We start from the raw sequence: 26,484 nt of genomic DNA on the forward strand, positions 1-26,484 counted from the left end.
CAGAGGATGAAGTCACTGCCTCCTGAGGGGCCTTTGGTCGAGGAAAAACAGGAAGACTGAGAAAGAAAACTCAGCACTGTGCACAGCTACACTTGTTAGTAGATAGCAAACTGAAATCAAACTCTGACCATGATCTGATGCTTAGTGTTGTGCAAGTTCAAATTAATATTTCCACCCAAGAATCTTATATGGTAGTTCAGTAGCACGGTGGGGTGTCTCTTATCTCTGAGCAACTCTAACCAGGGAGTTTCCTTTCATCCACATACGGAAGGGCTGAGAGTTGTCTTTGGAGAACTCTTTGTGTGTGCGTCTAGACAGCTTCAGACTCAAACCAGAGGGTTTTGGAGTGGACTTGCCTGGTGGGTGTGAAAGGGGTTTGCATCTGAAAGGTTACCTAAAAAGAATGACATGAGAGTCTGCATTTCCTACTGTGGTACCTTCTCTGGTAATTGATGAGCATAAGTTTTTTTTTCTTCTTGGACATTGCTTTCAAATATTGTTTTAACCTATTGCTGCTAGCCTGTATGTTTGAACAAGAAGGTTGCCAGTGATCATGCCTTATTCTTGAATTCTTCAGTCACCTCTGAAAAGACTGAATTTCAAAGGGGGATGTTTACCTGCCTTTACTGGGAGCATTTACAACTGCTAGTTGTGGGGTGGGAGTCAGTTGCTTACTCACACTTAGAGTAGTATGCAGCTCATTCACTGTGTAAGCTTGTTTGTCCTTGAAGTTTTGCTGTGAGTTTTGCTTAGGTGAGACTAGCTCTGAGTTGTGCTGTTGGCTTGTTTTTCTTAACTGACATTCAGCTCCTTGATATAAGAGAAGATCTTTCCAGTCCTTTAGTTCTTTTGACTTGCATGTTCTGAAATCCCTTTTCCACACATTAAAAGAAACATAGGCTGTTTTGAGGTAATCTTTTTTTTTTGTATGTCTATTTGTGTAACTTGGGATTTTCTTCTTGGGACTTTTTTCTTTTATATGTCTGTGTAATGTTATAACTACTTCTTGTAGTTCATTCAGTGGAGTTGAAACAACGAGGTCTAACTGCTGAATCGAAACCTTCTCCTTGTCCATATTGGCCCTTTCAGTTCTGGGAAAGCATCTGTGTCTGAGAAGAGTTTATAGTATGTGCTTCTATTTTAGCATACATTTCAGTGTTCATTCTAAGTGGTTTTGCTGACTTAATCTGAAGTTTGACAGGTGTGATTCTGCCCATCATTGGGACAGGACTTGGCTTGCTTTCTGTGCCCAACATAGTGAAAAACAAATTAAGGGCCCATAAATCTGGATATACTGGAAGGACTATAACTCATTTAGCTTTCCTTAAATGTCCCTCAATAGCTGGCAATTATAAATCAGTAGTCTCGTTTTTCAGAGTTTAATTGGAATGAATGTGGACTAATTTAAGGTCTTTGACAGATTAAAGCTAAACCACAAAAGACTTGAGCCAACCTACCAAAAAAAAGCCTCAATGTGAGCATTAGTAACTCATTTGATGCTGACAGTATGAGAAGGTTCTTCCTAAAATAAGCATGAAACCCATTTACCTAGTTTTTACACTTGCTGCTATTGGATAAGTTTGTGGTAGGTTCAAATTGCTTGCCTTAATGTAACTAGAAGGAAGAATTGGTAAATGGAGTCCCAGATCTTGTACTTTCAAGTCTGTGCAATAGTTAATAAAAGCTGGCCAATAAAAAAAGTCTCTGCTCTTGTTCCTATAAAAAGGTCTCCTGTTTATGTGATGGCAACAACTGTCAATTATTTTTCAGTTGTCCAGTTTGTCTGTGAGCCAGTACATTGTAGAATAGCTGATTTCTTTGCTGTAATTTTGTAACTTCTAAGCCGTTTTGTAACTTCTTTTAAAATGGGATTTATGAAAGTGGGGGAGTAATAATATTTGCCTGCTAGTAGAGGCACGACCCTTGCTCTGCAAGTGTCACTTAACTTTACCACTAATCTTGGAGCTATAGCACCACCTGCTATTCTTGCTGTAGGTTTCACAAGGAAAAATGGAATTTTCTGTTATGGTGTAGTGGTTTGTAAATTCTCTGTGGCAGTCTAGTTTTAAACAATTAAACTTGTGCTGTCTGTGACTCAAATTAAATATAGACTGAAGTGTTCAGAGTAGAGAGATTAGGATATAAATACAATGTCATCTCATTCCAAGGAAGAAGCAGCCATGTTAGAAGTAGGTGTGGACCCAGCAGTCCTTTCCTCTCCTGTCTTCAGGGACAAGAGCTTTTTTAATGTTGAAAAGGTAAATTAAAATGGTGGATTATCTAATGCAGAGCACACAGATACTTGGAATGCTGATCAATAGTGGGGGTTTAAGTGGTGGGTGTGTCTTTGTTTAAGCAAAACTTTCTGCCACTTCTGCTACAGGATCAAGCTTAAGCACTCGAGTGAATAAGTCTTTGGGAGTAGCTTGCCAAATGTTCTTGGGAATATGTCGTACTAAGTGTAATAACCCTTGCAATACTAGTAACTTTGAATTTGGGCAATTTGATATTCCCTATAAATTCAAAACGACAAAAATTTGTCTGGCCTTTAGAGAATGTGTTGTTAATAAGCTTTCAGTGGACTTGCCAACTTGGTCACAGCTTCTGGTTGAATGCCACAGTGCTAGTTGTCTGTAGACTTTTATTGTGAGTTGAGGAGAGTCAGGTGGACTTCCAGTTTTCAATTTTATTCATTAGATGTGTGCATCTTAGTGAAACAGACTTGCATTGGAGCTGAGTTTTGTCTGTTTAGGTCCAGACTCAGCTCTCACCTAGAGAAGTGCGTGTGTTCAGGTCTTGCAAGGCTGGGTATAGGCTATGTGAGTGTTTGGATGGGACATGTCTGCTGAATAAGAGGGGGAATTAGAGCTGGTAAGCAGATGATGTTCTTGCTTAGGGATAAACAATCACCAAGTCTGTAGCTTCACAGTTGTTAGAGATGAGTGAAGGCAGGTTACTGACTGACTGAAAAGTAACTGCAAAAACCTGAAAAATACTGTGTGACACAAAGAAGGGAAAGGGGGTGTAGGCTGGTGAGAGGGGAAGTCCCTTTCTGACCCTTTCAGGGATAGCCCTCAGATTGACTGGAGTTTATGCTGTAATCCAAGGTAAGTACCACACCTTTGAAAGAAATGCCACGTGGTGCTTGCTTGGTGCCAGGAGCAAATCTATCCAGGGTCATAATAGATGGTTTTTTGCCAATCCGAAAATTTTATCAGTAAGTTTAAATTGGCAATTGGCAGGTTAACTGCTAGCAAGAGAAATACTCTTAACACCTTTTAGCAAAGTATTTAATGTTTTGTTAAGGGTGGAATGATCACTGTCTTGTTCATGGTGGTTTTTTCTAATTATGTTCAGTGTTTATAATCCAGTTATACCTTGCATGGAAGATGTTAGAGGAGTATAAAAGTATTAGTTTGAATAATGTGGGCCTCTAGTTGATATCAAAGTATCTCGTGCTCATGTTTTTTACTGTTTCACAATAACTTTGTCTTGAATGTGGTTTGTGTGCACACTTATGTTAATCTATTCATATGAACTTCCTGCCTAGTCACTTTTGAATCGTGTAGCATGCCAGTTAAGATAGCTCAGGTTCCTCTCTGAAAAGATTGTAATCTTGTTGGTGGTGCAGTGCAGATTGATTTAGACTTCTCCCATTCTCTTATCCACAGCAATTGGAGCAGATCCAGAAGGAGCTAAGTGTTCTGGAAGAAGATATTAAACGAGTAGAGGTGAGGTGCCCAGACATTGTTCTGACTCTGGCAATTTTTCATTTTCATCAAGCTGTCTGCCTTGCTGTGGGGCTGCTGTGTTAAATTTATAGCATTTGAGTCAGTAATGGGAAAATGAACAGATGATGGTCTGTCTTTAATTTGTTCATTTACTTGATGTGTGCAAGCTGCAGGTTGGTAAGAGGGGTCTTCGTTGAAACCTAGCTCTTATATAATCGTATCTTTCAATTCCTTTGTGTTGGTAGTAGGTATTTTAGAATAATTGCTAGAAATCAACAGCCAATATATTGATCATAACTTACGATTTTTGTACGTTGCAGTGTTCTGGTTATTTGCACATGCTGTTTAAATCTTAGCAGCATGCCACTTTTAAAATGAAGAGGTATTGGGGGGTGCACAGGAGAGCCATAATGCAGAGACTGGGTAGGAGCAGACCAGCTCCCTGCTGCATGTCAGAACAGAAGCAATCTGCTACCTCCTGATATAATTCCCTTAATTCCTTAATGATGGGGGATCGCTTGAGATTTTTAAGAATTATTTTCCAAGTATTTGTAAACCCATCAGCTCAATCCTTCTGTCCTTACTGAGTCCTTAGGTTCCTCCTTAGTTCTTTCCTCTAATCATTCTAGTGTTTTGATCTTGGAATAGGAGAGTGATGTTTCAGGAATGCATCAGACTGCCACCTCTCAAAATAGCATTCCCTTAAAGCTTCTTGGGAATCAGTTTGCAGGTCTGCTTCTTTCTTCTTGCTTGTCTCAAGCAGTTAGCACGAGCTCTCAACCACTGCCCAAAAGCCTTTTAGATTTCTTCACTTCCAATTTATATGCATGCTGATGAATTATCAAAATATAAATAGAACTGGCAACTGCAGGAACTTCCCTTCCGCTGATAGCTATGTAAATTGTAACTTAGGTCTGAAAAATACTGTTATCTACTATTTCCCTAAATGTTTCTCAGCTCTTGGGAAATAAATATATCTAGCATGTTTCCTTGAGACTGGTAAAATAGGTCTTCAGATCTTGGAGAAGCTATTCCCAAAGCTGCAGGATCCATCAAAGAATATCTAGCTACCTGCTTTTCTGCTCTTTAATCAGGCACTTCAGTGGACTGCAGCTGGGGTACATATCTGGTGTGTGACAGTGACCTTGGTTCTGACCTCTAAAGCCTGGGATCTCTCTCATCACAAATATCCTACTCTCTGCCTAACAATTAATGGGCACCTAGTGGGAGTTTGAAAAGCACTGGTAATGTTGTCCTGGAACACTTTGCGCCCCTAACTAATGAGCTGCAGCATCCTGCATAGCTTCCATTTCTCAAACAGATGAAAGGTACAGTCTCATACTGAGTACACAGCAGTGATTTAGTCTGGCAGTGACAAAGCCAAGTTTATGTGCAAAGTTTGCCCCACTTGTTTTATGTGCACTTGCCCCACAGAAGACTGATAGATCCTCTTTTAAGTCTGGGGCATGATACTACCTTTGCCCTGTCATCTTGTGGCTGTTCTTGCCATGACCCATATTCAGCATTACTTTCCAGCTGCGAAGGCTATTAGATAAGTTTGCACATATCTCAAATGCAGTTACAGCTTGCTTGTTCTGCCATGTTTAAGGGAAGTGCTGGATTAGAGACAATTGGATGGTAACCAAATGCATTGATTTTTGAAGTATAAACTCCAGAACTGCCTCTTTTGGGGCAAAAAGCACTGCAGTTGTAGGATTTCTGAAACCCAGTTAGAATGATAACTGAAAAAAAAAATTGAAGAAAATCAATATTTCCTCAGGTATAGTAAAGACTTCTAGGTGAGAGTTGAATAAATGTAGATACATTTGGTTATCTGCTTGGAAAAACAAAACATTACTATGTGAACACCTTATATTAGACGGTGCCTACTATTCATGTTTTGTCAGCTTTGCTGTAACATGGCTTTCCGTTTCAGGAAATGAGTGGTTTGTACTCCCCAGTCAGTGAGGACAGTACGGTGCCACAGTTCGAGGCTCCCTCACCTTCACACAGGTATGGAGCTGGTAACTTAGAACTTGGATTTCAAGCTGTACATATTGCACTGTACTTGCTAGTCCTCTCTGTGCCGTGCCCAAAACACAAGTAAAACTAGTTTGAGTGCCGTACAATATTTTCCTCTTCTGTTTCTGATTGGTATAAACTTTCTGTAAACAAAGCAGTGAAGAAAGAAGCCATCTGAGTCTGCAGTTGGATGAAAAGTCTACTCTCAACCAGATGCTGTGGAAAGCTGATGGTTTTAAATGTAGTGTGGATTAGTTAACTTGAGTCATAAGCCTTCGCTATGGTATGAAATATTACTGTTAATACATGCTACCTTTTCTGAACGTTAGGCAGTTCTGCTTGGCATGTGAAAGATCTTAATTTTGTATGATATTTGTGTCCTCTGGCTCCACACTCAGTGTGAATGGGTAAAGGTATGGGCTCACAGGATCAAAATTTAAAATATACAGCCTATTGATTCTGTTTATCTGCTGTCTGTTTTGATTTAATGAAATGTGGCCACACAAAATAACATAATAACATATTTTCAATGTGGATTTTTGTCTGGAATATTGCGTAGTCTGGTTTCTCGATGATAAAATTGCCGATGCTTTTTGTGTCCAAGTTGCACGTGCCAGGGTTTGAAGTGCTTTACTTCTTTATAGCAGTGGGTTTTGGTTGTAAGAAAGCTCTGATTTCACAGGGCCAAGTTATGTTATTAAATGAACATCTCTCCTGCCTCTCCCCAGTGTATTTTTCTAATAGAGCTCTCTAAACTGTTGACTTACATTATAAAATTGTACTGGTGCCTTTTCTGTAATTGGCAGCTCTAAACCTAATAGCGCAGAAGAAAGAAAAAATGATCAGATTTCCCCCCCTACAGAGATTTAGATATAGTGCTCTAGTAAGGAGCCTAGCAATACTGGCTGGGAATTCTTACCAGAATGCTATTTCTGGACACAGAGACCAGAATCTCTCATATTTCTATGAAGCTCTGGTTGGCCCTAAGGGAAAGGACAGGAATATGGCCAAGATGGATGGGAACAGTGTTATTCCGCTTTTCACTGCTTGCCTGATTTTTGCATGCAGGTGTGTTTTTGATGTGGGTTATTGCTGTTTTGCCAAGCAGCAGTTTTGTGAAGCTGATGAGATTCTTGTCAGGTTCTACTAGTTTTCGTTATTGGCTATTAAATAGATTGCTTATTGTTTGCTTCATGGAACTGCTGCTTGGGGAAAACTTGAGCACTAGTTGAGCTGAATTTGTTACATGTTGAACGCCTTCAGGCCTAGAAACCTTTCTTTTTTAACAGAAGACTGTACTTGCGAGAGGAAATGTATCTCTATTACTTTAGCCAAACTAACAAACAAGCTCTCAAATAGCTTTTTTTTATCTGTTGAAAGCTGGCATAACACTTAAAGCCCTGGAGTTTTGGCGAAAGAGTTGGGGGAAAAAAATAATCTGCTGTGTGAGGCCTACACTGGTTTCAGTCTACTGAGAGTTTCTTATTATTCCTTTATGCCTGTTTATTTCATGTCCTAGGGTCAATCATTCTCAGTTCTTGCTTTTGAAGATATAAGATAGCGTCCAAAATATTTTAGTGGCTTTGGATGGATGTGCTTAACCTGAGGTCTGCTGGGAGATGGCGGTGGGTTAGACTATGGTCGGTGCAGAGACAATGGGCTCTTTCTTGCTTGATCTTCTTATGCTTGTCTGGTTCCATCTTGGCTATGCTTTAAGCTTTTGGGTTTTTCCTCTGGTACAACATGCAAGGGGTGTGTGATGCAATAGGATGTTCTGAGGTTTTCTAGGGTATGTGGGGTTGCCTTTTTCTCTTGGCTTGAGAAGACTCCTTTTCTGTTTTTAATGACATTCTTGCATTAAGAGGTAGTCTTAAGTGGTCAAAGAGAAAACAGTATATGAAGGTAGTGTCCAAACAGGCACTGATTGTTGCTGGACTCTTGTAACTTTGGTCCCCTGCCCCATTCTTACAGTTTTGTGTAATTCAAGTAATTGAATTGGTTTGAATTGCCAGAACTCAGATTCCAGAAAAGTCTACCACTTGAAATTTGTTTTGTTTTCAACATTAAATGTACATTTTGGAGAGTATCTCAAGAACTGTAACTTTGATTCCTCCTTGGAAAGAATGCTGCAGAACAACCGGTAGGAGCTTTAAAATATGCTCTTTTTTTTTTTTCCACCTCTAACTGAAATATTTAGTCTCCAAAGTGCATTTTAGAGATGCTGTGAACCAGTAAGAATGAAATACAAATATAGTTTGAGATGGTTTCACTTCCAGGTTAAAATGTTGTTAAACTTGCAGAGACTTTTTAACTTATCAGTGGATTAAAATGGTATATTTAAATTGGAATATAACTTGTTAATGTGCTTAACACCCTGCTAATGAAATACAATTGTATAAAATTTTACTAATGTGTCTTATAAATTAGTACAAGGTTATCATAGACCCATGCTGAGATGAAGAAAATCTCTTTAGCCTTTGAATTTGAAGTTCAAGAAAATAGTTCTTTGGAATTTGGTTTATCTGGTCTCTAGTGACTTGCCCTTATTCATCTACTTCTTCTAAATCACAGGCTTGCTTCATTAATTCTCTGTTTCTTTTCATTGTTTGTAGCTTCCCACACACACACTTAACATCTTCGAAATGTGAAATTAATATGCCTCCCCCACCTTCTTTTGTAAGTTCTTTTTAGCAAAAAACCAAGTATGGCTATCGAGTTCAATACGTTCTTGGCTTCAAGAAACACGTGTTTTCTCTTATGCTTGTACAGGGTATGATGAAATATTAAATTGGGTAATAGCATAGCACTTGTTTACAGCGTTGCAGATTGCTGGGCTTGTATACTAATAGAGAACAAGAGGGGAAGAATAAGGGAAAAGAACAAATAGTTCTGTGTAGGGTTTCTCTGAACAGGCGTGCATGCTATTTTTGCTACCAGTAAATGGTGCAAACAGGAGATAGAAATAAGCAACTTCTCTGTGACTACATATTCAGGCAGTATTACCAAATAACAAACTATCACTCTAAAAGGAGTATCTGGGGAAAGATTCTGATCTAAAAATTAGTTGCCTGGTAACTGATTCGGTTATTGAAATCCTGATCTCCTTACCCTCCATTTCTTCTAATTATCCCCTCCCACCCCTGCAAGGGAATAACAAATGGGATTTATAGTCTGCAGGTTGCTGTGTTTTTGTTGTTGTTGTTCCAGGTTTTTAAATATGTTGTGTTAGTGTAGCTGAATTTGCTAATTGACCTTAATGTTACAGCTTTTAAAAATAATTTGGAGGGAACTTTTGTAATTTTCTCATTATTTGCTTCCTATTTTTAAGAGGAAAAACATTCAAGCATATGCCAGTTAACTCAGCTACAGGCACCACACAGAAATTACTTTTGAATTTGTATTCTGGTTAGAGAGATGACATCTGCACTCTTGAAGGCTTTACATCACCAGACAACCTGCAGCAAAATGAGACCAGATGCTATAATTCTGTGTGTTTTGCTGTTAATTGCCACTATACCTGCTTCAGAGCTGAAGTACTTTTTCATTGCTTTCCAGCCGAGCGTCTTATTCATGCTGTTCCTGGCAGGATCTGCTGTACGTGTTTCATTATTTCGTGTGGCCACATTCTAATTTAAAGTTCATTGTCCCTGACCATGCCTGAAACAGCTCTGCTGTTTTCTCCCTTGCAATAGCTCGCAGCAAATAATGATTTTTATCCCTCAGATTTTCTTGGTTGCAGCTTTTGTCTTGCCTGTAACAGAAGCCCAATCAATCTCACCTTACAAGTTAACCACTAATGAGACTTTAAAATTGTCTCTCATCTTCTGTTTCTACTTCCCTCCACCTCCAGGGGAGCTCTAAAACATTCAGAAATATTTAAGCACTACTACCACTGTTTCATCCTTACAGACTTACAGGTACCCTGACCCAGCATTTCAGACAAACCACTTGTTTTATGACCAAGAATGTCAAGTCTATGCATCAGTTCTGGCAGCTGTTACATAAACATCAATAGGTACAATCATCTTTTACAAAACCAGGACTTACAGCCATGTTCTGGCAGCTTTTTAAAGAAACCTTAAGCTTTCCCAAGTGATGCTTAAATCTAAGGTTACCTCATAAGTAAGACTAAGAATAATGAACCCAGATAGTTTATTTTCTGTCCAAGCCAAATGATAGCAGAAGCAAGTGAGTTATAAAGACTTTTAGAAACAAATCATGGTGATGTCTGTAATGTGTTCTCTTAATTAATAAAATGGTGTTCTGGTGTACTAACGTTTACTTGTCCTAAAAGTGTTTTAATTTTTTGAGTGATAAGGGTGCTTTCATCTGGCTCTGGTGTTTTATTGAGAGCTAAATATTTTGCCCATATGTGCAAGAATACTGAACCACCTGTTTTCTGCTTATATCAGTAGATCCTTTTGCAGTTTTGAAAGTTAAATCTCTTGATTTTGCATATATATGCTATGTTTTGAAAACAGTGATTTAAGGTATGTTGTGTCATTATAGATACTATGTAGCTATATATGGTGTAGCATTTTCTAATAATAGTAATCCTGGCTGTCAGTATTTTTTTAGTTTATTTCTGTATTTCATTACCTGTGTCTGTTTTGTGTGTCTTCAGAGATGTCTGGAATACTAGTGTCTGTCTGAAGCCGATTTCTCTAGCTTTTCTCTTCACAGTGCTGTTTCAAATGCCACGGCATTAAACTTCTCTCTTTTTGAAAGGAACTGAAAACCGATGGTAGCATGTTATTTTCAGAATGTCTTATCCTGCATATTTCATACAAAAGATATGCTTTTGCATTCTAATTAGAAATTATTAGATTGCACTACACATAATTGTGTGTGACAGCGTTCTGCTCTAGGAGATCCCTGTATTAAAAATAAAAAAGCCCTCCCAAACCCCCAAACAAAAAATAACCTTGTGTTCCCTGTCTGTAAAATGAATTTTAAAGGCAAGTATGCTGCAGGACATAAAGTGGGGAATAGCAAACAGGTTAAAAATGGTAAAGGGTGGTTGTACAGTGATTTAAGCAGACTTATTTCTTTTGGTTTTGCAGTAGTATTATTGACTCCACGGAATATAGCCAGCCTCCAGGCTTCAGTGGCAGTTCTCAGGTAAGGTAATACATGTGTCTGTACAGGGGGGACATGAGAGTGAATGTGGAGTGTGGGCAGAGATTAGGCACAACCCCATCTCTAGGGTACCAGTCAACTTGAGTCTTGTAAATGCTTTTAGCTGGTTGTGTGGAGAAACTGGAGCCAAGACTACAGCCATAGGAATGACTGTGCGTGATTGTGAGTGTTCACACTGATGCCATCAAAGAAATCTAGTGTAATATATTTAGACGTCTGACTTTATTCCCAAAGCTGACTCTTCCAGGGAAGAGGGGATATTTTTTTGCTCTTCACCTCTTCTTCCAAGTGGGCAGCATTTGGTAAGGGAGGTAAATCCCTGACCCTTTGCATTGACTTAAATAGCTTTGGATCAAGCTTGACTTTCAAAACAAGAAACATTCATTCTCCAAACATACAGCTGTTTTGTAGTTTGTCCTTGTTTAGGGCCTTACGAACTGTATTATAAATTCACATAGAAGGTAAAAAGTTGCATATACAGTGAAGCTGTTTGGCAGGCAGCCTCCAAACTCTCTGATCCACAGGGCCTCCCGAATGCTAAACAGCACTGCTGTAGTCTTGCAGCTCAGAGTGATTCAGCTAGGCTGGGAAGATGACACTGATAACCAGCTCACAGCTTTGAAAAGGTTAAACAGTTTTGATTCAGACAGATGGACTGTTGGTTATATGCCAGCTCATGCCTTTGGTGCTCTCTGGTGGTGGACCATCCATGGCACACAGCAGTTTCAAACTGGTAAATTAACAGAAGTGCTGTTGGATCTTATTTGATGGAGTAACTGATATAAAGAAAAAAACACCTGAATTTTGGGCTGATGTGCATGTATGTGTGTGTGCACAGGTTTTTGGGTTTGTAGCTGTATAACTAAGTGGTAATTAGAATTTCCCTGTATTAATCTGTGGAAAAATGCTTGTTGTTCTTGCTACTGGGGTCTGGGAGATTTTTGCTTCAACGAAAAATTGTAGCTCTACCTCACTTCAGAGGGCAAGTGAAATGTGGGTGGAGATCTTATGTTCAGGACTCTGATACAGTACTGTGTGTTTGTTCTCCACTGACACTGCTTGTCTCAGTACTTTTCTTTCTATTTCAAAGACAAAATTAACAGCATAGCTGTACTGCTGGTAAGTGCACAAAACTAACAACCTAGACTTTCTAGTCATTCTGTATGACAGCCTTATTTGAGAATAATCTTTTTTGTCCTCAAATGCAATTTTTTGTCCTCAAGAGTGCAAGATCTGTACTCTCTAGTGCAAATTTTTGAATTAAACTTTAATATATGTTTTGATGGGGAGTTGAAAGAGAACTCTTGAAGTTAAACACTTCATTCAAAGGTAGTCTAATATCAGCAAGACTTTACCATAAAAATAGTTTTAAGAATATAAATTCAATTGTGCTTTTTTCTAATTGTCAGTCATGGCAAAAATCATAGATTGGGCACTGCTGGCACAAGCTATGCTAGGATGGACAGCATAGCTTTCTTTCTCAATATAATTACTTTGTGCAGTGCTCGTAAACATGTTCTTAGGGAAGAATTTATATATCACAAGGCTGCAGGACAGTTTTCTTCCAGAAGCTGAGCTTCAGAAGTAAATAATGGACAAGTCATATAGGCCCTGGGGAATTCTGCAGGTAGTATTTAGTGGCAGTGCCTTTCTTTACTGCTAGAACTAAGGAGCTTGTGTGTAGCTATGAAGCTTTTCCACAGCTGTTAGAGGACTCTTCAGAGCACCTAATGGAGTTCAGACAGTAAAATCACTCTTGATAACAGAGCAATCCTAAATAATGTCCTCAACTAGGACAACCATAGTAGTTTTAGCAGTTGAATAAAAATTGCTTGGGTATGTTTTCTCTCTTTTCCTGTATTTTTTTTTCCTCCTGTTTCCCAACATTGCTTAACAAGTAGCCAGGGAGCAGGCTTCATAGAAACTTAAATGTTTTGGTAAAACATGAGCAGTTTATAATGCTTAGCTGGGGAGGATCTGATGAAGATGAGTTAATGCAGATTGATTCCCAACACAGCTGGGTCACCATGTGCCAGCCTGAGACCTGCTCTGGGGGGTTCTTCTTCTGGAGACCCAGCAGGTGTATCACACAGCAGGTAAATACTTACCATAATTGATTCTACCTTGGTGTGGACTGGGCTCATCTGGCAGATCAGACTTGGACTTGGGTTATATTGCTCATCATGTTGCAGGCAGCTTGTATTAACTTGAGACTGAAGTGGTTGCTCTTCGATGTTTGAAGTTGTCTTGAGCCCTAATCACTCCTGATGTGCTTGAGAGAGGCTGGAGCCCTTGCAGGCTGGTGTGCAAAATTAATAGGAAGATGCTATAAAAGTGTTCCATTAAGTATTTCTTAAAGCTGTGAAGTTTTAGAAAATTGTAGTTAAAAAGTGTTGAGGTAGGAGTACTTTCCAGTGTTCTAGTTGTGTGTTGAGATTGGAGTTGTTTTTGAGATGAAACAAGCTGCATAGACCATAGGCGCTGTCAACATGCAAGTGTGAGTCATGATACCGATGTACAGCCAGGGGCCTCGTGTGGGAAGTGGCGTCTGGAGGTTTCATTGCTTGGGGCTTGCTTTTTCCCTAAAATGTTAGATTACTGTTCATACAGGTATAAACAGAATTTGAGTGGGCTCTAGTTTGTTCTTATTGGCTTGCTTGATGGCTGTAATGAGGGCAGTCTGTTCTCACACATGGATTGAGGGGGAGTTGTATGTGGAGTGGGTATTGTTAGTGCCATTGAGTGGCATTAGAGACCTTGTACGTGGTCAGGGATGTTGTTCATTAGGGATCTTGATGGTTCTCAAATCTTTTAAAATTTCCCCATTAGCTTTGAGTATGTGATATGTGAGATTTCTTAAATATAAACTAAAGCAAGGTGCTCTTCATGCTTCTTGTAGTAGAGGAATTGGTTCCTTTTTCTTACTAGTGCTTAAAATGAGAAGTACTGTATTTTCTGTTTTGCTTCAGGAGAAGAGCTTACCTATGTAGTTTCAGTCCTCTGCTTCTGCCTCTCTGTTACTGCTTGGGTAGGTTGGGAAATGGCTTTAATGATGAGTTTCATGGACTTCTTTTCAATTAACCTTTGAACTTCATGGTGTCTTCTGCTTCTATCCTTATTTGTTTAGCTTTACGGACAGTTACTGAGTTGCTTCAAGAGAAATAATTCAGTAACTAACTCTTTAAAATAAACGCCGCCTTCTCTTTTTAATGAGCTGTCTGCCAGGGATCTAGGAAGTATTTGTTGTACAGTCGGTTTGATTTGTGAAGCTGGAAGCCTGATATCTTTGGCCTCTGCCGTCTATCTGTATAAAGGCAAGACGTGACTCCCCAGGGGTTGCTGCTGTCTGTCCTGCGTGTGAGGCTGAAATCGGTAAATTTGCAAAGGTTCAGGAAACAAGAACTGTCTAAAAGCAGCTCGTCTTGTTTGTCAAGTTAAAGGGTGCAACATAGGACCCTAAGAATAACTGTTGACAGCGGCAAGATCTTCATTTATTGTCACTCAACACTTCTAACCTTTCACACATAATGTGTAAATTGTTTATAATTTGGTGAAATCTCTTGAAATGGAGCCCAAGCCTGGCTTTACCTTTCTGAAGTGTTCTCTCTTCTCCATTCAGACCAAAAAGCAGCCGTGGTATAACAGCACGCTAGCCTCACGACGCAAGCGGCTCACAGCTCATTTTGAGGACCTAGAGCAGTGCTATTTTTCCACCAGGATGACACGTGTGTCGGGTGAGTTCCTCTTGCATGGTGTTCAGCTTCTGACATCAGTTACCTCTTTCAGTGCCTAGTCCTCAGAAAAGGCGTGCTTTTGAGAGAGTAGCTGTCACTTCTTCCCTGCATGGGAACATTGCTGTACATATTTGTGTTACTCAAATCATCCTGCTTTTGCTTTTCTTGACCAATCTTTGAGGTTGCTAAACTTAGAAAATTTAATCCTGTCACTTTGGAGGGGCACACATATTGCTTTGTAATCCTGTACTGTGAAGGGCATAACCCACAATAAACAATTTCACTAATGGTCCTTCTGAAGATACAAATGTTTGAAAGCAGTAGTTGGGTTGTCTTTCTACTAGATGTGGTATAAACACAGTAGTTATAAACATTGCTATTGAACTACTACAGAGGTATAAACATAAATTGATAAGTTCCCCTATATTTAGCATGCAATAGGACACTTGGAGGTTATCCTTTATGTTGTCTAGATTGAGTCTTGGTTAACAAATGGCTTGGAGTATAGAAGCTGAGTGTGCAGCAGCATTGTTGTCCCGTGGGGCACACCTTAGATTTAAGGCTTGTTTTGTAGAATTAGAAGCTGTTTTCACAATTGCCTAGATTGCTTCATTCATAATTGAGTGACAGTGTGATAGCACCTAGAGTAATTGTTTCCTAGTGGATGGATGGTTCTTAATTACATGACAAGATTCTCTTAAGAAATGAATGGGTCAAATGAATATGTTTTGAGGGCCAGGAGGGTTGCTCGGTGGCCCCTCTGGAGAAGAAACAAGCTTTGGGGAAAAAAGTTTCAGGCACCGGGCTGTGGCGGGCGAGCGATTTGCAGCATCAAGCTGCGAGCTGCAGCTCATATGAGTGACAGACTGCAGCGAGGAGTGGAGAGCAGCCAGCCATCAGGGGATGGGAGAAAATTTCTAGGGACAAGAGGGAACCAGGCAGAGGTTGCTGCAGCAGAATACCTTTACTTGTAGTCTTGGAAGGTAAGGACCAACCTCCCAGGACACAGAGATTAGCAAGAGGGCTGGGGTAGAAACCCCTGCTTGTTTTTCTCCATGAATTTAGTTTAAGTTTTATTCACTTTAAAATAAATAAATAAAAATGAAAAAAATGAGGCTTGGTTACTTTTTTAATTAAAAAAAATATTGGCTTTAAGTTTAAAGGATGCAATGTGTTTTAGGGGAGCTCACTCTTACAGATGTCTACATCTTCTACCTACTTCAGAGCAGTGACCGACTTGGGTCTCATCATGCACAGCAAAATAATTTTAACAAGGAATGCGCGTTTAGAGGGTGCTTCAGCAGCTGGAAGATCGGAGAAGCCCGTTGTATGTGACCAGCCAGTTTCCTGTGAAGTGCTAACAAGTGCTTTGCAGAGTACAGTACTTCACAGATCACACTGAAATGTTTTCATGCGGTGCTAACTTAGTGATGCATTAACTGTGTTTATGTTAAAATAGTACTTATTAACCAAGGATAACAAATGGGGTTCTTCCCAGCATTCCCTTCTAGAAGACATCTTTCTTCATAATTGGAACTATAAATATGAATGCAGTGTCTTCATATTTTTGTATTCATATGTCAGCTGCACCAAGAGCAGAGGATTTGCAAGTGCAAGTTTTTTCCTAAATAAGGGATAACCTGTGATACTTGATTTGTTTTTCTTCTCTTAAGTCATTCCTGCTTTTTGACACATTTTAAATAGGATTTAATGTGGATTTAAAGCTTTTTGCAAGAAGTGTCTGACTGTTCTAGTAGGGAGTGGAGACATGATATAACTGTAATTATGAAATGGCCTTGCACTTTGACGGGGAAAATATCTTGAGAAATAACATTCAGTTTTCCAGGCACAGATACAGAATAAATTATAGGAGGACTGTGTGCTTGATCTTTAAATGAGGGAAATGGAAGAGTAGCAGCTATTTGTTCCTGTCAGTGTTGAAGGAGGAAACAGTCTTTGAAAAACACTGATGTTTACATGCTTCTTCTCGAGCTGTTTCCTGTAGTGGTCAGGTGCTGATTATTTTAATTTGGAGCAGTACTTCATTCATTTTGCCCCTTTTGATCCATCTGACATGGGTAATGTATATGCTAGTACTCTTAAACTTGCTAATTACTAGCCTTCACTGTTCCTTTATATTATCAAACATTAAATAGCATATAAGGGACACTTCAAAATGCCTTAAAAGTGTAGAGCAAGATAATAATTTCTTACGGCAAGGAATTACCAGAGTGCAGAAAGTGATTATTCTCTCTGTGTTTTCCCACCAGAAATCACAGCTGCATTTTGCTTTTATAGATCAACCTTTTCATTTTTTCACCCCAGTATTTCCAGAGACTTCTAATAAGTGGAGCTTTGTTGTTTCCTTGTGCTGCTGGTAAGGAAACAGATAAGGATAACTTAACTAGTGGATGGAATTTGATCTCAGCCACGTGAGCAAGTAGTGTGTATGGTTTCTCTGCTGCTGCAGTGGATGCTGTGCTTTAACAGGAGGCAAGGTGTGCAGTATTGTGACTTGCAAACTGGACTACCTGTAAACTGAGGTGCTGTGTATTAGTGCTGTGAGAGCAGCCATAGGTGTAGTTCCCTTACGTTGCACTGGTGCAAAAAGACAAAGCAAGCAGAGAGAGGAGGAGAGGGAGAACTGTTGCAAACTTTGGGGGTTGTTACAAAGCCTGAAGGCTCTACATAATGTTTGGCTGCAGATGCATGATCGTGTTAGGAAGGCTGGCTTGCCCATGTGGCATCGCTGTAAGTTAGGAATTTTTCCTTATTTAGGAAATACTGAATTTTAAAATGGTTTACATAAAATTCTGTTCATACTGAGAAAAATTGGAACTTCTGACGAATTGGGGAATGACTTTCAGCTGTCTACACTGCAATTTAGTTTTAACTTTTGTAGTAAACTGTTCTATTTCCCAAGAATACTTATGATTATTCAAGCTGGCTCGATTTCATCTTGTCTGCTGAAGGTCATAATTTTCACAAAACTTATAGTACAAGGGAGTCTTCTGGTTTCATGCTTGTCTGTCTTCTCCAGCCCTGAAACAACTCTCCCTCAGCTCTGTTGCTTTTGGAGTAACAAGACAAATATTTTTTACCAGAAGTATTTTCAATGTAATTGACACCAAATGTAGGCATATTGTAACTGAAATCAGGGGAAAGGAATATACTTTCACCTCTGTAGAAAACTAGACATGTTCTTCACGGTGCTTTTTGATATGTCTTAAGGTTTTCTGTTAATAATCTGTATGGCCCATGGGCTCTGAATTTGAATAAAATAAATGAGCTTATCTACCAGGAAAGCTGTATTTGTGATCTAGGCAGATTCTGAGCACAGTAGGTTTACCTAGTGTTGCAGTGGAAAGACTTTGCGCTCTGAAAAATCACATGGCCTTCAGGGAATGCTAGAGGGGAGAGAAAACCTGTTCTTGACCAAGAATCCTCCCCAAATAACAAGCAGAGGTAGTGTCACATGAAGACATACATCTTTATTTTTGTTTGCCGTTGAGTTTATCTTCTTACTCTGTTTCTGTCCTCCCCAATGCTTCTGCCTCTCCCTAGATGACAGCAGAACCACAAGCCAGCTGGATGAGTTTCAGGAGTGTCTATCCAAGTTCACGCGCTACAATTCTGTCCGACCTCTGGCAACGCTGTCTTACGCTAGTGACCTCTACAATGGCTCCAGCATAGTATCCAGGTAAGACACACCGTGGCTCTGACAGTGCATCTCATGCTGATACAGGCTGCTGAGGCTGAGTTAACCCATATTAAACAAGTTATGGTCTGTACATGTGTAACACTTCGCAGTTGCTTCCCAAAAATAGCTTTGTGAATGTGTGATTATCATTGATCTGCAAGGGCACTCAAGTACCACAGTAGTACCTTTTCCTGTTGGTGTTGGTCAAGACCAAATGCAGAACCTTTGAGGTGCCAGTGAGCATCTGGAGCTGTTTTGTTAAAGTACAAAGCCTGTTGCAGGCTCAGTCCTGTTCATTTTAGTACAGTTGCATTGTAAGTGATGCAGTTCTAGCATTTTAAGAAACATCCATCTTGCTTGGTGTTGGTAGCTTTAAGAATCTATGGTGGCTTTAAGTATTGTTGGTGGATCCAGTCATAATGGCAAATATTAAATAGCTGAGTTGTTTTTATCTGATTGATCAATTATAAGATTGCTTGAACTCTCGAGTGCTGGAAGCTCTGTTCAGTGCTAAACACTAGTGAGGGGGTGGTTGTGGTAAAGCCAACTTGACAGCTCTGTTCTTGCCAACAACAGCTTTGTATCCCCTCCCGTGTGCAATGGTCATGTCCTGTGCACTGGTGCTGAAGCTCATCTGAGTGTCCCATGGACCAGTTTGGACACTTAAGCTGGTGAAATGCTGTTGACTGTCTTTCAACAGAATTAGTTTCCTCTAGTTTAGCTCCATGAACCAGCTCCCTTAGGGATCAGGCTTAAGAGAGCACATAGGATAGGGAGAGGCTGGGACCTGCCAGCAGCCCTAAACTTCAACTGGTTTCAGCAGCTGTGGAAGCATACCCTGGGGGATTTAATTAGTCTGTGGTAGCTTGTTTGGAGCTGGTGGTGGTGGAAAAAATGATTCAACATGTTAACTGGGAAATCTTTTCTGCATGGTATATATGCAGGACCCATTAGCTTCTTACAGGCACATTTCACAAATTTAAATGTTTTTTTAAAATTGTTCACAGCAACCTTTTGAAGGAGGAATAGTAGTATCATCTCTATTTTATACATGAGGAGCAGGAGATCCAAAGTGGCCATACGTGAGGTCTGACAATGACATCTTGACGATGACATAATGAATTGAACTTGGGTTTTCTGAGTTTTAATTTAATGCCTTACAAAGGGGCCATTTGGACAGTGACAGAACAGCTTAAATGTTTGTTGAAAGACCCCAAAAAACTTGCACTATGTGAAGAAATGGAGGCATGTGTAGCATAGAATACACATTTTTTTAAAGCAGCATTGATTCCTTAACTACTGCAATATGTAGCAGGAATGTATAATGTCTGACTTAGCCACAGAGGTCAGAACACAATAATCACTGGTCTGACATATATTTAACCTGCACTGATTGGGTTCACACTAGCTGCAATGAAATGCAGACGGGAATCTCACTGCAATGTAGACAAACTTTCTCAGCTACCAACTTCAGCACGGATTGGATTTTGTTTCTTTGCCCTTCCTTCTCCTTGACATTCTGCAAGAGCAGCATTTTTGTGGTATTTGGTTAGAAAATGCTGGAAGAGCAGTAAATCTCATTCCTGTTTTGAAAGCATTATAGTTCTTGGGTGAAATATATGTTTGAAGAGCATGTGTGTTAGTGTTAAAATGAAGATACTGTGGGGCCTCCCTCCAAGCCAGTGCTAGAGTTGGTAGTTAAATGCATTTAACTAAAAAACAACTTGGCTTCCAACTCAGTGTTCTCCCCTGCTCATGCTTTTTATTTATCAAAGCATTTAGGAAGTTTTTAGGGGTTTTAATGTGGGGGCTGGGTAAGACTGTTCACATCTGAGCATGTCCTTAAGTGCTTTGGTAAAGTGGGGCTGCTGAATGTGCTGCTGCAGTAACTCTTGTTAGCTTCTGGCTATCTGAACAGTTCCTTTAAAGTTTGAATTTGTCAACCAAGAGTTTACATGTAATATGTGTCGGCCAACACAGTTCTGTTGTTCACCATTGTTCTTTATCCAAATTAATAGACTCAAGTTCAGAGAGAGTCTGTGAAGCTAAATGAGGTGTGTCTTAGTGATGGCAGCTTAAGGTAATAGAGCAGCTTTTAGGTACCCACTGATGGGCCAAATTAATTATTGGGGTGCTTTAAAAAGCTTTTTAACTGAGTGAAATGCTGTGAAAAGTTTTATCTGGCCAACTGCACTGACTTCTGAAGATGTTCCTGGGCGTGCTGTAGGAAACACTGAAATAATGACAAAAAGTAAGTCTTGCTGCTTAGCCGTTGCTGTTGAGACAAATGTATTTAAATACAAAGCAAACATAAGGCTAATAAGTAAGGAATCTCATAATTTTTTTAAACATATTTTAAAGGGATATTTTAAGTATATTTAAGAAGAAAGGTAGAATTGACTGGAAGTTAAACTTTCTTGTACTTAATTTAGTTGTTTTTTTTAAAAAATATATTCTGTTTGTTGGTAACAGCAGTTTAAGGGTGTTTGGTTTGCATTTCTTTAACCCTACATGAAGTTCACACGCTGGACTCCAAAAGCTCTGCTGGCTTAAATAAGAGGTTTTTAAGATGTATTAGCTTTATGTTTGCAAAGGAAGAAGATGGAAATATGTTCCTTATCTGCAAAACCTTGATGTTTATTTAGAAGGGAAATAAAACTGGGTTTATGGTAACAGGTTGAAAAGTGTAATTAAAGGCTGTATATAAGCAGGCTGAAAAACTGAAACTGAGCAGCAACAGTACTCTCCTGAGCACCTTGCCACAAGCATATTTATGGATGTCTGGACTTCTTGAGGACTAATATAAGACCATAAACAACACTATGTAAGTTGTATTACTGTAAAACTTCTGGTGCAATATTAGGAAAGCTACAGTTGCCTTTCGGGATGAAGGGACAAGCCAATGCCCTGCTCTCCAGTTCCAGGTTTCTCCAGCCCGTCAGGGAGCTTGCCCAAGGGACCCGCGCTGAGCCTTGCTGGGCTGGCAGCTCTGTGGCAGCTGTGCAGCATCCGCACGGTGGCGTCGGTTGTGGTGCTGGCAGCATGGGCCTGCGGGCAGGAGGTGGGCAGGGGGTGGGGGACTGATGCAGGGCTGGTACCTAAGCTGTGCATCTTCTGTCACGGGCTTATGGTCTTATTTAGAATGGTGTACCTGGTGTGATCGTAAGCCCAGTGAGGGAGAGCTTTCTTACCTTGCTTAGAAACATTCTCACAAGCAAAACTAACAACCCTCAGTCCTTTTTTCCCTTATTTGCTTTAAGAAAAACAGATTAACAGAGAAGGATGTTCAGTGAAAACACATTCAAAGCTTTGCAACTGCTGGTTGCTTAGTTTTGCTTTAACATCAGGGGGACTTTCAGCGTGCTTGCAAAGGGAATGTACTTGTACCTCAATATGCTAACTGTTTTTTTAATACACTTCATTCTCTTAAGTACAAAGTATTCACACTGTTTTCACAAGTATATTCAGTTTTGTTAGAATTGGGCCAAGGAATAAATTTTCCCTTTATTATGCCCCCAGAGAGAGTAGTCATCAGAGCTTAACTTTTCTTCTCTCTGCTTGCTGTGGCAGTAAATAATAAAGGCTTTCTTTTAAAGATGAGTCTGTAAACTGCAGTGTTAGCATTACAATGATTTATGTAGAAAATTGCTTTAACACTGTCAGAGGCCTTCAGAGAATAATGTGTCAGTCTTTCATATTTTAAAAAAAAAAAAATCCAAGAAAAATCCCAAAATCCAAAACTACAGCAAGATGTCTGTCTGAAACCTGGTTATCAGAAAACTGGTTCTCCCTGCTGGGTGGTTCCCAGGTCTGGTGGAAACGTGAGTGTGTCTCTACCAGAGGCCCTGAGGTTTGAGGACAAATGGTGTGGGTTTTTGTCATCTGCTCAGACTTCAAATTCTTCTGGGTTAGCTTACCATTTCTCTGAAAAGTCTTAATGACATCTGAAAGGTTTTGGATAGCCAAGACTAACTATATTTATCTAAAGGCGTAGTGATTTACAGAGAAGGAAAGAAACAACTTGTTTTTTGGCTGCTGAAACCTTACTCAACTCATCTGGTGAATCTTGAGACGGTGTTCGAAAACTGGATCTTACCTTTGGGGTCCATTATTCTTTTTTTTCCCCATTGTTTGCTTATTATTTCATTGCCTCTAAGTAATGAACAACATATGAAGATGTTTCTCTTAGCATTCAAACAGTACAATTAAGTCGGTTTCAAGATTGTATTTTTGTTTGTGTTGACCCTTTCAGTAATGTGACCTGAAATCCTTTCTTCAAAGGTGAGCTTAAAAAAATAAAAAATCCATTAGGGTATGTTTTCCGTGTATTCATTGAACCATTCTGGTTTTTTACTCCCCTTTTTACTTTTGATTACAATTACTTGTCCATGTAAATTCTCAGATCCAGACTTTAACAAGATACCTTTTAATTCTGTGTCCACCATAACAAGCCCCCCCCCTTTTTTTTAATGCCATGGGCTTGCTAGGATTAGATGAGCCATTTTATTAAGTTTGTGACCTGCAATGGTTCTATTTTGGTGGTTAAGATAAATTAAAGAAATGTAAGTGGGTTTATCCTTCACAGGATTGTGTTTCAGAGTACAGTAGATGCTTCTCCTTGAAGATGAGAAATGAGGGCTGAATTTTTCTTAGTCTGTTAAATCAATCATTTTTTCAATGGACTCTTATTTACAAGTGGCAGCTCAAAACTGTGGATGGATGTGTCTTATTTGGACTGTTCCTACAACTGGAAGGAAGAGAGAAATGCTTGGATAAACAGACTTGAACTGCAGAGTGGCTGAGGAAACTTTAAGTATAATACCCTGAACCTACTTTTAAGTTTGTGCTTCTCCTGTGGTTCTCTTACCTTACTTCATATGAGGTTTTGGCCCATAGACCAGAGGTTGTCTGGGACTGAAATGGGATTTTGTTCAATTAGAGCGGAGTAAAGTACAGAGCCTTTCCCTTACTTTCTCATCTTTTTCTCTGGAGTGCAGAACTGATACATTTCCTAGTACATAATTGTAGTCTGGATCCTTTGAGCAGAAGCTAAATGTGACTCGTACCCAGCAGAAGGATTATAGAGATGTCAGTTCAGATCTCTGAATTCAGACTTCAGAGAGACTCTCAACTCTGTAATGTAGCCCTCCAAGTCCCCAGGGTGGACTGCTAGTACCAAAAGGGACTTGAAACCAGAAAAGTGCATGTCTACTTGTATCTCCAGTCTTGACCTGAAAAGTAAACCTTCTGGTGATTGTGGTGACACTGCAGAGAGAGAAGTCTGTTCTTCCATCAACATAAGCTTTCACTTTCAGGGGTAAAACTTAAATAACTTGAAATTGGGAAGTTAATGAATGGAAATTGCATGGCCACCAAAGGGACCTCATTTTTCCCCCTCCCCCTAGTAATTTTGGACTATTTGGTAGTAGGAAGATCTTTTTCCCATTAAGCTCTCGTAGTACTTAAAACCTGTCTCCATCTGCAGATAATTAGATAAAGTTTTTTTAGTTTAATTTAAACTTTGTGAATTCTTATAAATGGTCTGTTAAAAGTATTGAACAGTCTTTTGATGAATTTGGGAATCGGCTTTTTAAACCAAAGGTATTAAACAATGATTGCTCTTCATGGCTTCTTTTTTTTATATCTTGAAGAAACTTTGGGCAGTTTACATAAGCAGTTGCCATTTCTTAGCAAATATCACGTAGTGATCACTGGCTGCAGTGTGGGGCAGTCTGGCATTGGAGCTGGCTTTCCAAAGAGGTCGTACAAGCTCCATTCTCAGGAGTTATTCAAGAACTAGTTGGAGAAAGCCCTGAGCAACCTGCATCTGACCAGGATGGTAGCATGTGGAAGTTGTGGTGTTATCGTTGCATCCACCCCTTCTTGATCAGGACAAATCTTTTCTGGGAGGCTGCAGGTAGCTGCTGTTCTGTTCCTCCTGATGTTCATGTAATAATGGCCATCATCAGGCAGTAGTGCTGTGTCTTGGCCTCAGGAATTGGACTTGCAAGCCATGAAAGCTGTGGTTTCACAGCATCTTATATGCAGAACTTCCATGCTGACGGTGTTGGTAAAAGGCAAAGACAGATTTCCTTTAATTCCCCCCCAATTCTGTAGCTTTCTTCCAATGTTGAGTGTTGATACAGTGAATTTTTGTGTCTGCTTGAAGAAACAAACCTGTTTATTAATAGAACATGAATTTCTGTAGCTTATTACAGAAATTTAATTATCTAGCCATATTTGTTGCAAATGCCTGAATTTGCTAGGAGGTCATTATCTGAAAAGCATTAGCATGCCTTTGGATTTTTTTTGTTCCTTCCTTGTGAACTAAAGGAGTTAGTCTGTTAAATGGTAGGTAGTTGAAAAAAAATGTATTGATGTGGTGTGTTAAGGCATGCGAAGATGTATGGTATGGGCTTAAACAGTTCTCAGAAAAAAACCTTACAAGCAGCTCAGCCTGGAGAAGTCTTGAGTCAATGATTATTAATATTGTCTGTATTAATAAATACAGACTAAGACAGATGGTTGGGATTTATATGCTGCATAGGTGTTATAGAATAAGTTGTGAAGTGACACTTATGTTCTTACAGGATTATATACAAGTGTGTGTATACACTTGTGCAAATGAAGGTGGAAGTCAGATCAAGTTTTTCTCTGAGACTGCGTGAAATTAGAGGTATTCATAAGTATCTTTATTTTTTCTAAAGAATAGCTTAAGGATACCATTACAAAATAATGACCAAAAAAAGATTCAAAAAGCTATCAAAACAATCTCCTGAAACAGATTTGGCAGTTGGATGAAAAATGCTTCAACTGGTGTTTTAACCTCGTTTTAACCTCATTCCATCATTGTCCGGCAGCAGGACCATCAGAGTTAATTGCCCCAGCCTATTCTTTGGCTCCTCAAGATGGCTCATCTGCAGTGTGTGGACTTGACATTCATGAAGGCTGGTGCCCCTGCCTCTCGGTGCCTGTTGGATTGAGCTGAGGTGTCTAAAGAGGTTACTGTCTCCAGCTGTCCCTCCTGGTGCTCTGCTGCGGGGTGTCTGGCAGAAGAGCTGATGGTGGTGTCGGGCAAATTCAGAGGCTTGAGTTAATAATATGGCAGGCTGTGTACTGGGGCACTGGGCTGGACGGTGATTTGTTCTGAGAAATGGGACCTCTGGCAATGTGGTCAGCTGGAGACAGAAATGTCTTCAGCTGCTGCAGCCAAATCATGGAGGAATCATGGAATCATGAATTGGAGCCTATTGGCAGACTGCATTGTTTACAGTCCCAGTATTGATGGAGGTTTCCTGTGCTGAGCTCTTTCAGATATATTTGTTTCCCTGCCTCTTTGGCTCCGTCAGCAGCTGCCCTGCTCAATTTTGAGGAAACAAAATCCTTGTTACTGTAGTAATAAATGTGGTGGCTTGAAAACAAGTTTGCAAGCTTTTGAATGGCCTTATTTAGAAGGTACTTCCATGTATATCACAACTGATTGAGTTCCTTCCTACTTAATGGCATAATCCTGGTAAGATGGTACTTGTAAGATGTGCTGACAACCTTGCAACTCATCGTGGAGGAGGGTTTCCTACCTCAAACCTGCTCCTTATACAGCTTTGGCTGAGGCGGCTGCCTTCCTTTCTGGAAATGTTTCCCAAGCTTGAATGGAGAAAGAAGGCAGCTGAGTGTGTTTGGAGACTTAAAACCTCTTCCACCTTAGTATTTTGTAACACTGAGGCTGTGCTCCTGCTACTGTCAGAGCTGTTTGTAACCTACTGTGTATCAGCCCAGCTGGGAGAAATGGCAGATCCTGGTTTTCAAATATAGATAGGTTACCCAAAATATTAACGGCAGGGAGACTGATAACTTGGCTTTAATTTTAAATAGTGTTGCAAGAAACATTCTGTGTTTAACTGTTGGCATTTTTAGTTAATATTTCCCTGCTCCACCTTTTATTTAAAATGGTGTTTGTGGAAAAACTGAATCTAATCCTCACTAACTTGCATGGTAGTTGTTTGCAACGGCTTTGGCTCGTTGGACTTCTGTGTATCTGGCATATAAATCCTGGGATTGCTGTCGTCTTCTCTTCAGCATGCAGAAGAGCATTGCCTAGCAGTAAAGTGGCTTTTTATCAATATGCTTTATGTTCGGTTGCTTGCAAAATTCAGTAGTT

At 39.8% G+C, this 26,484-nt stretch overlaps 1 protein-coding gene across 4 annotated transcripts in view; it reads left to right on the top strand.

Moving 5' to 3' along the window:
* Positions 1-26,484, top strand: part of COP1 (COP1 E3 ubiquitin ligase) — a 129,847-nt gene that overhangs the window by 22,157 nt on the left and 81,206 nt on the right. For all 4 annotated transcript variants that reach the window (XR_012043363.1, XM_072867326.1, XM_072867327.1 and 1 more), the window contains 5 exons: positions 3,672-3,731; positions 5,668-5,744; positions 10,817-10,874; positions 14,512-14,626; positions 18,191-18,326. Coding sequence is in view for 3 of the 4 variants with exons in the window: in XM_072867326.1 (XP_072723427.1) it covers positions 3,672-3,731; positions 5,668-5,744; positions 10,817-10,874; positions 14,512-14,626; positions 18,191-18,326 (446 nt within the window). In the remaining variant the exon portion in view is untranslated. The remainder of the gene's footprint in view (positions 1-3,671; positions 3,732-5,667; positions 5,745-10,816; positions 10,875-14,511; positions 14,627-18,190; positions 18,327-26,484) is intronic.

The sequence above is a fragment of the Ciconia boyciana genome, chromosome 7 (genome assembly GCF_034638445.1).
Source record: "Ciconia boyciana chromosome 7, ASM3463844v1, whole genome shotgun sequence".
Classification (NCBI taxonomy): domain Eukaryota; kingdom Metazoa; phylum Chordata; class Aves; order Ciconiiformes; family Ciconiidae; genus Ciconia; species Ciconia boyciana.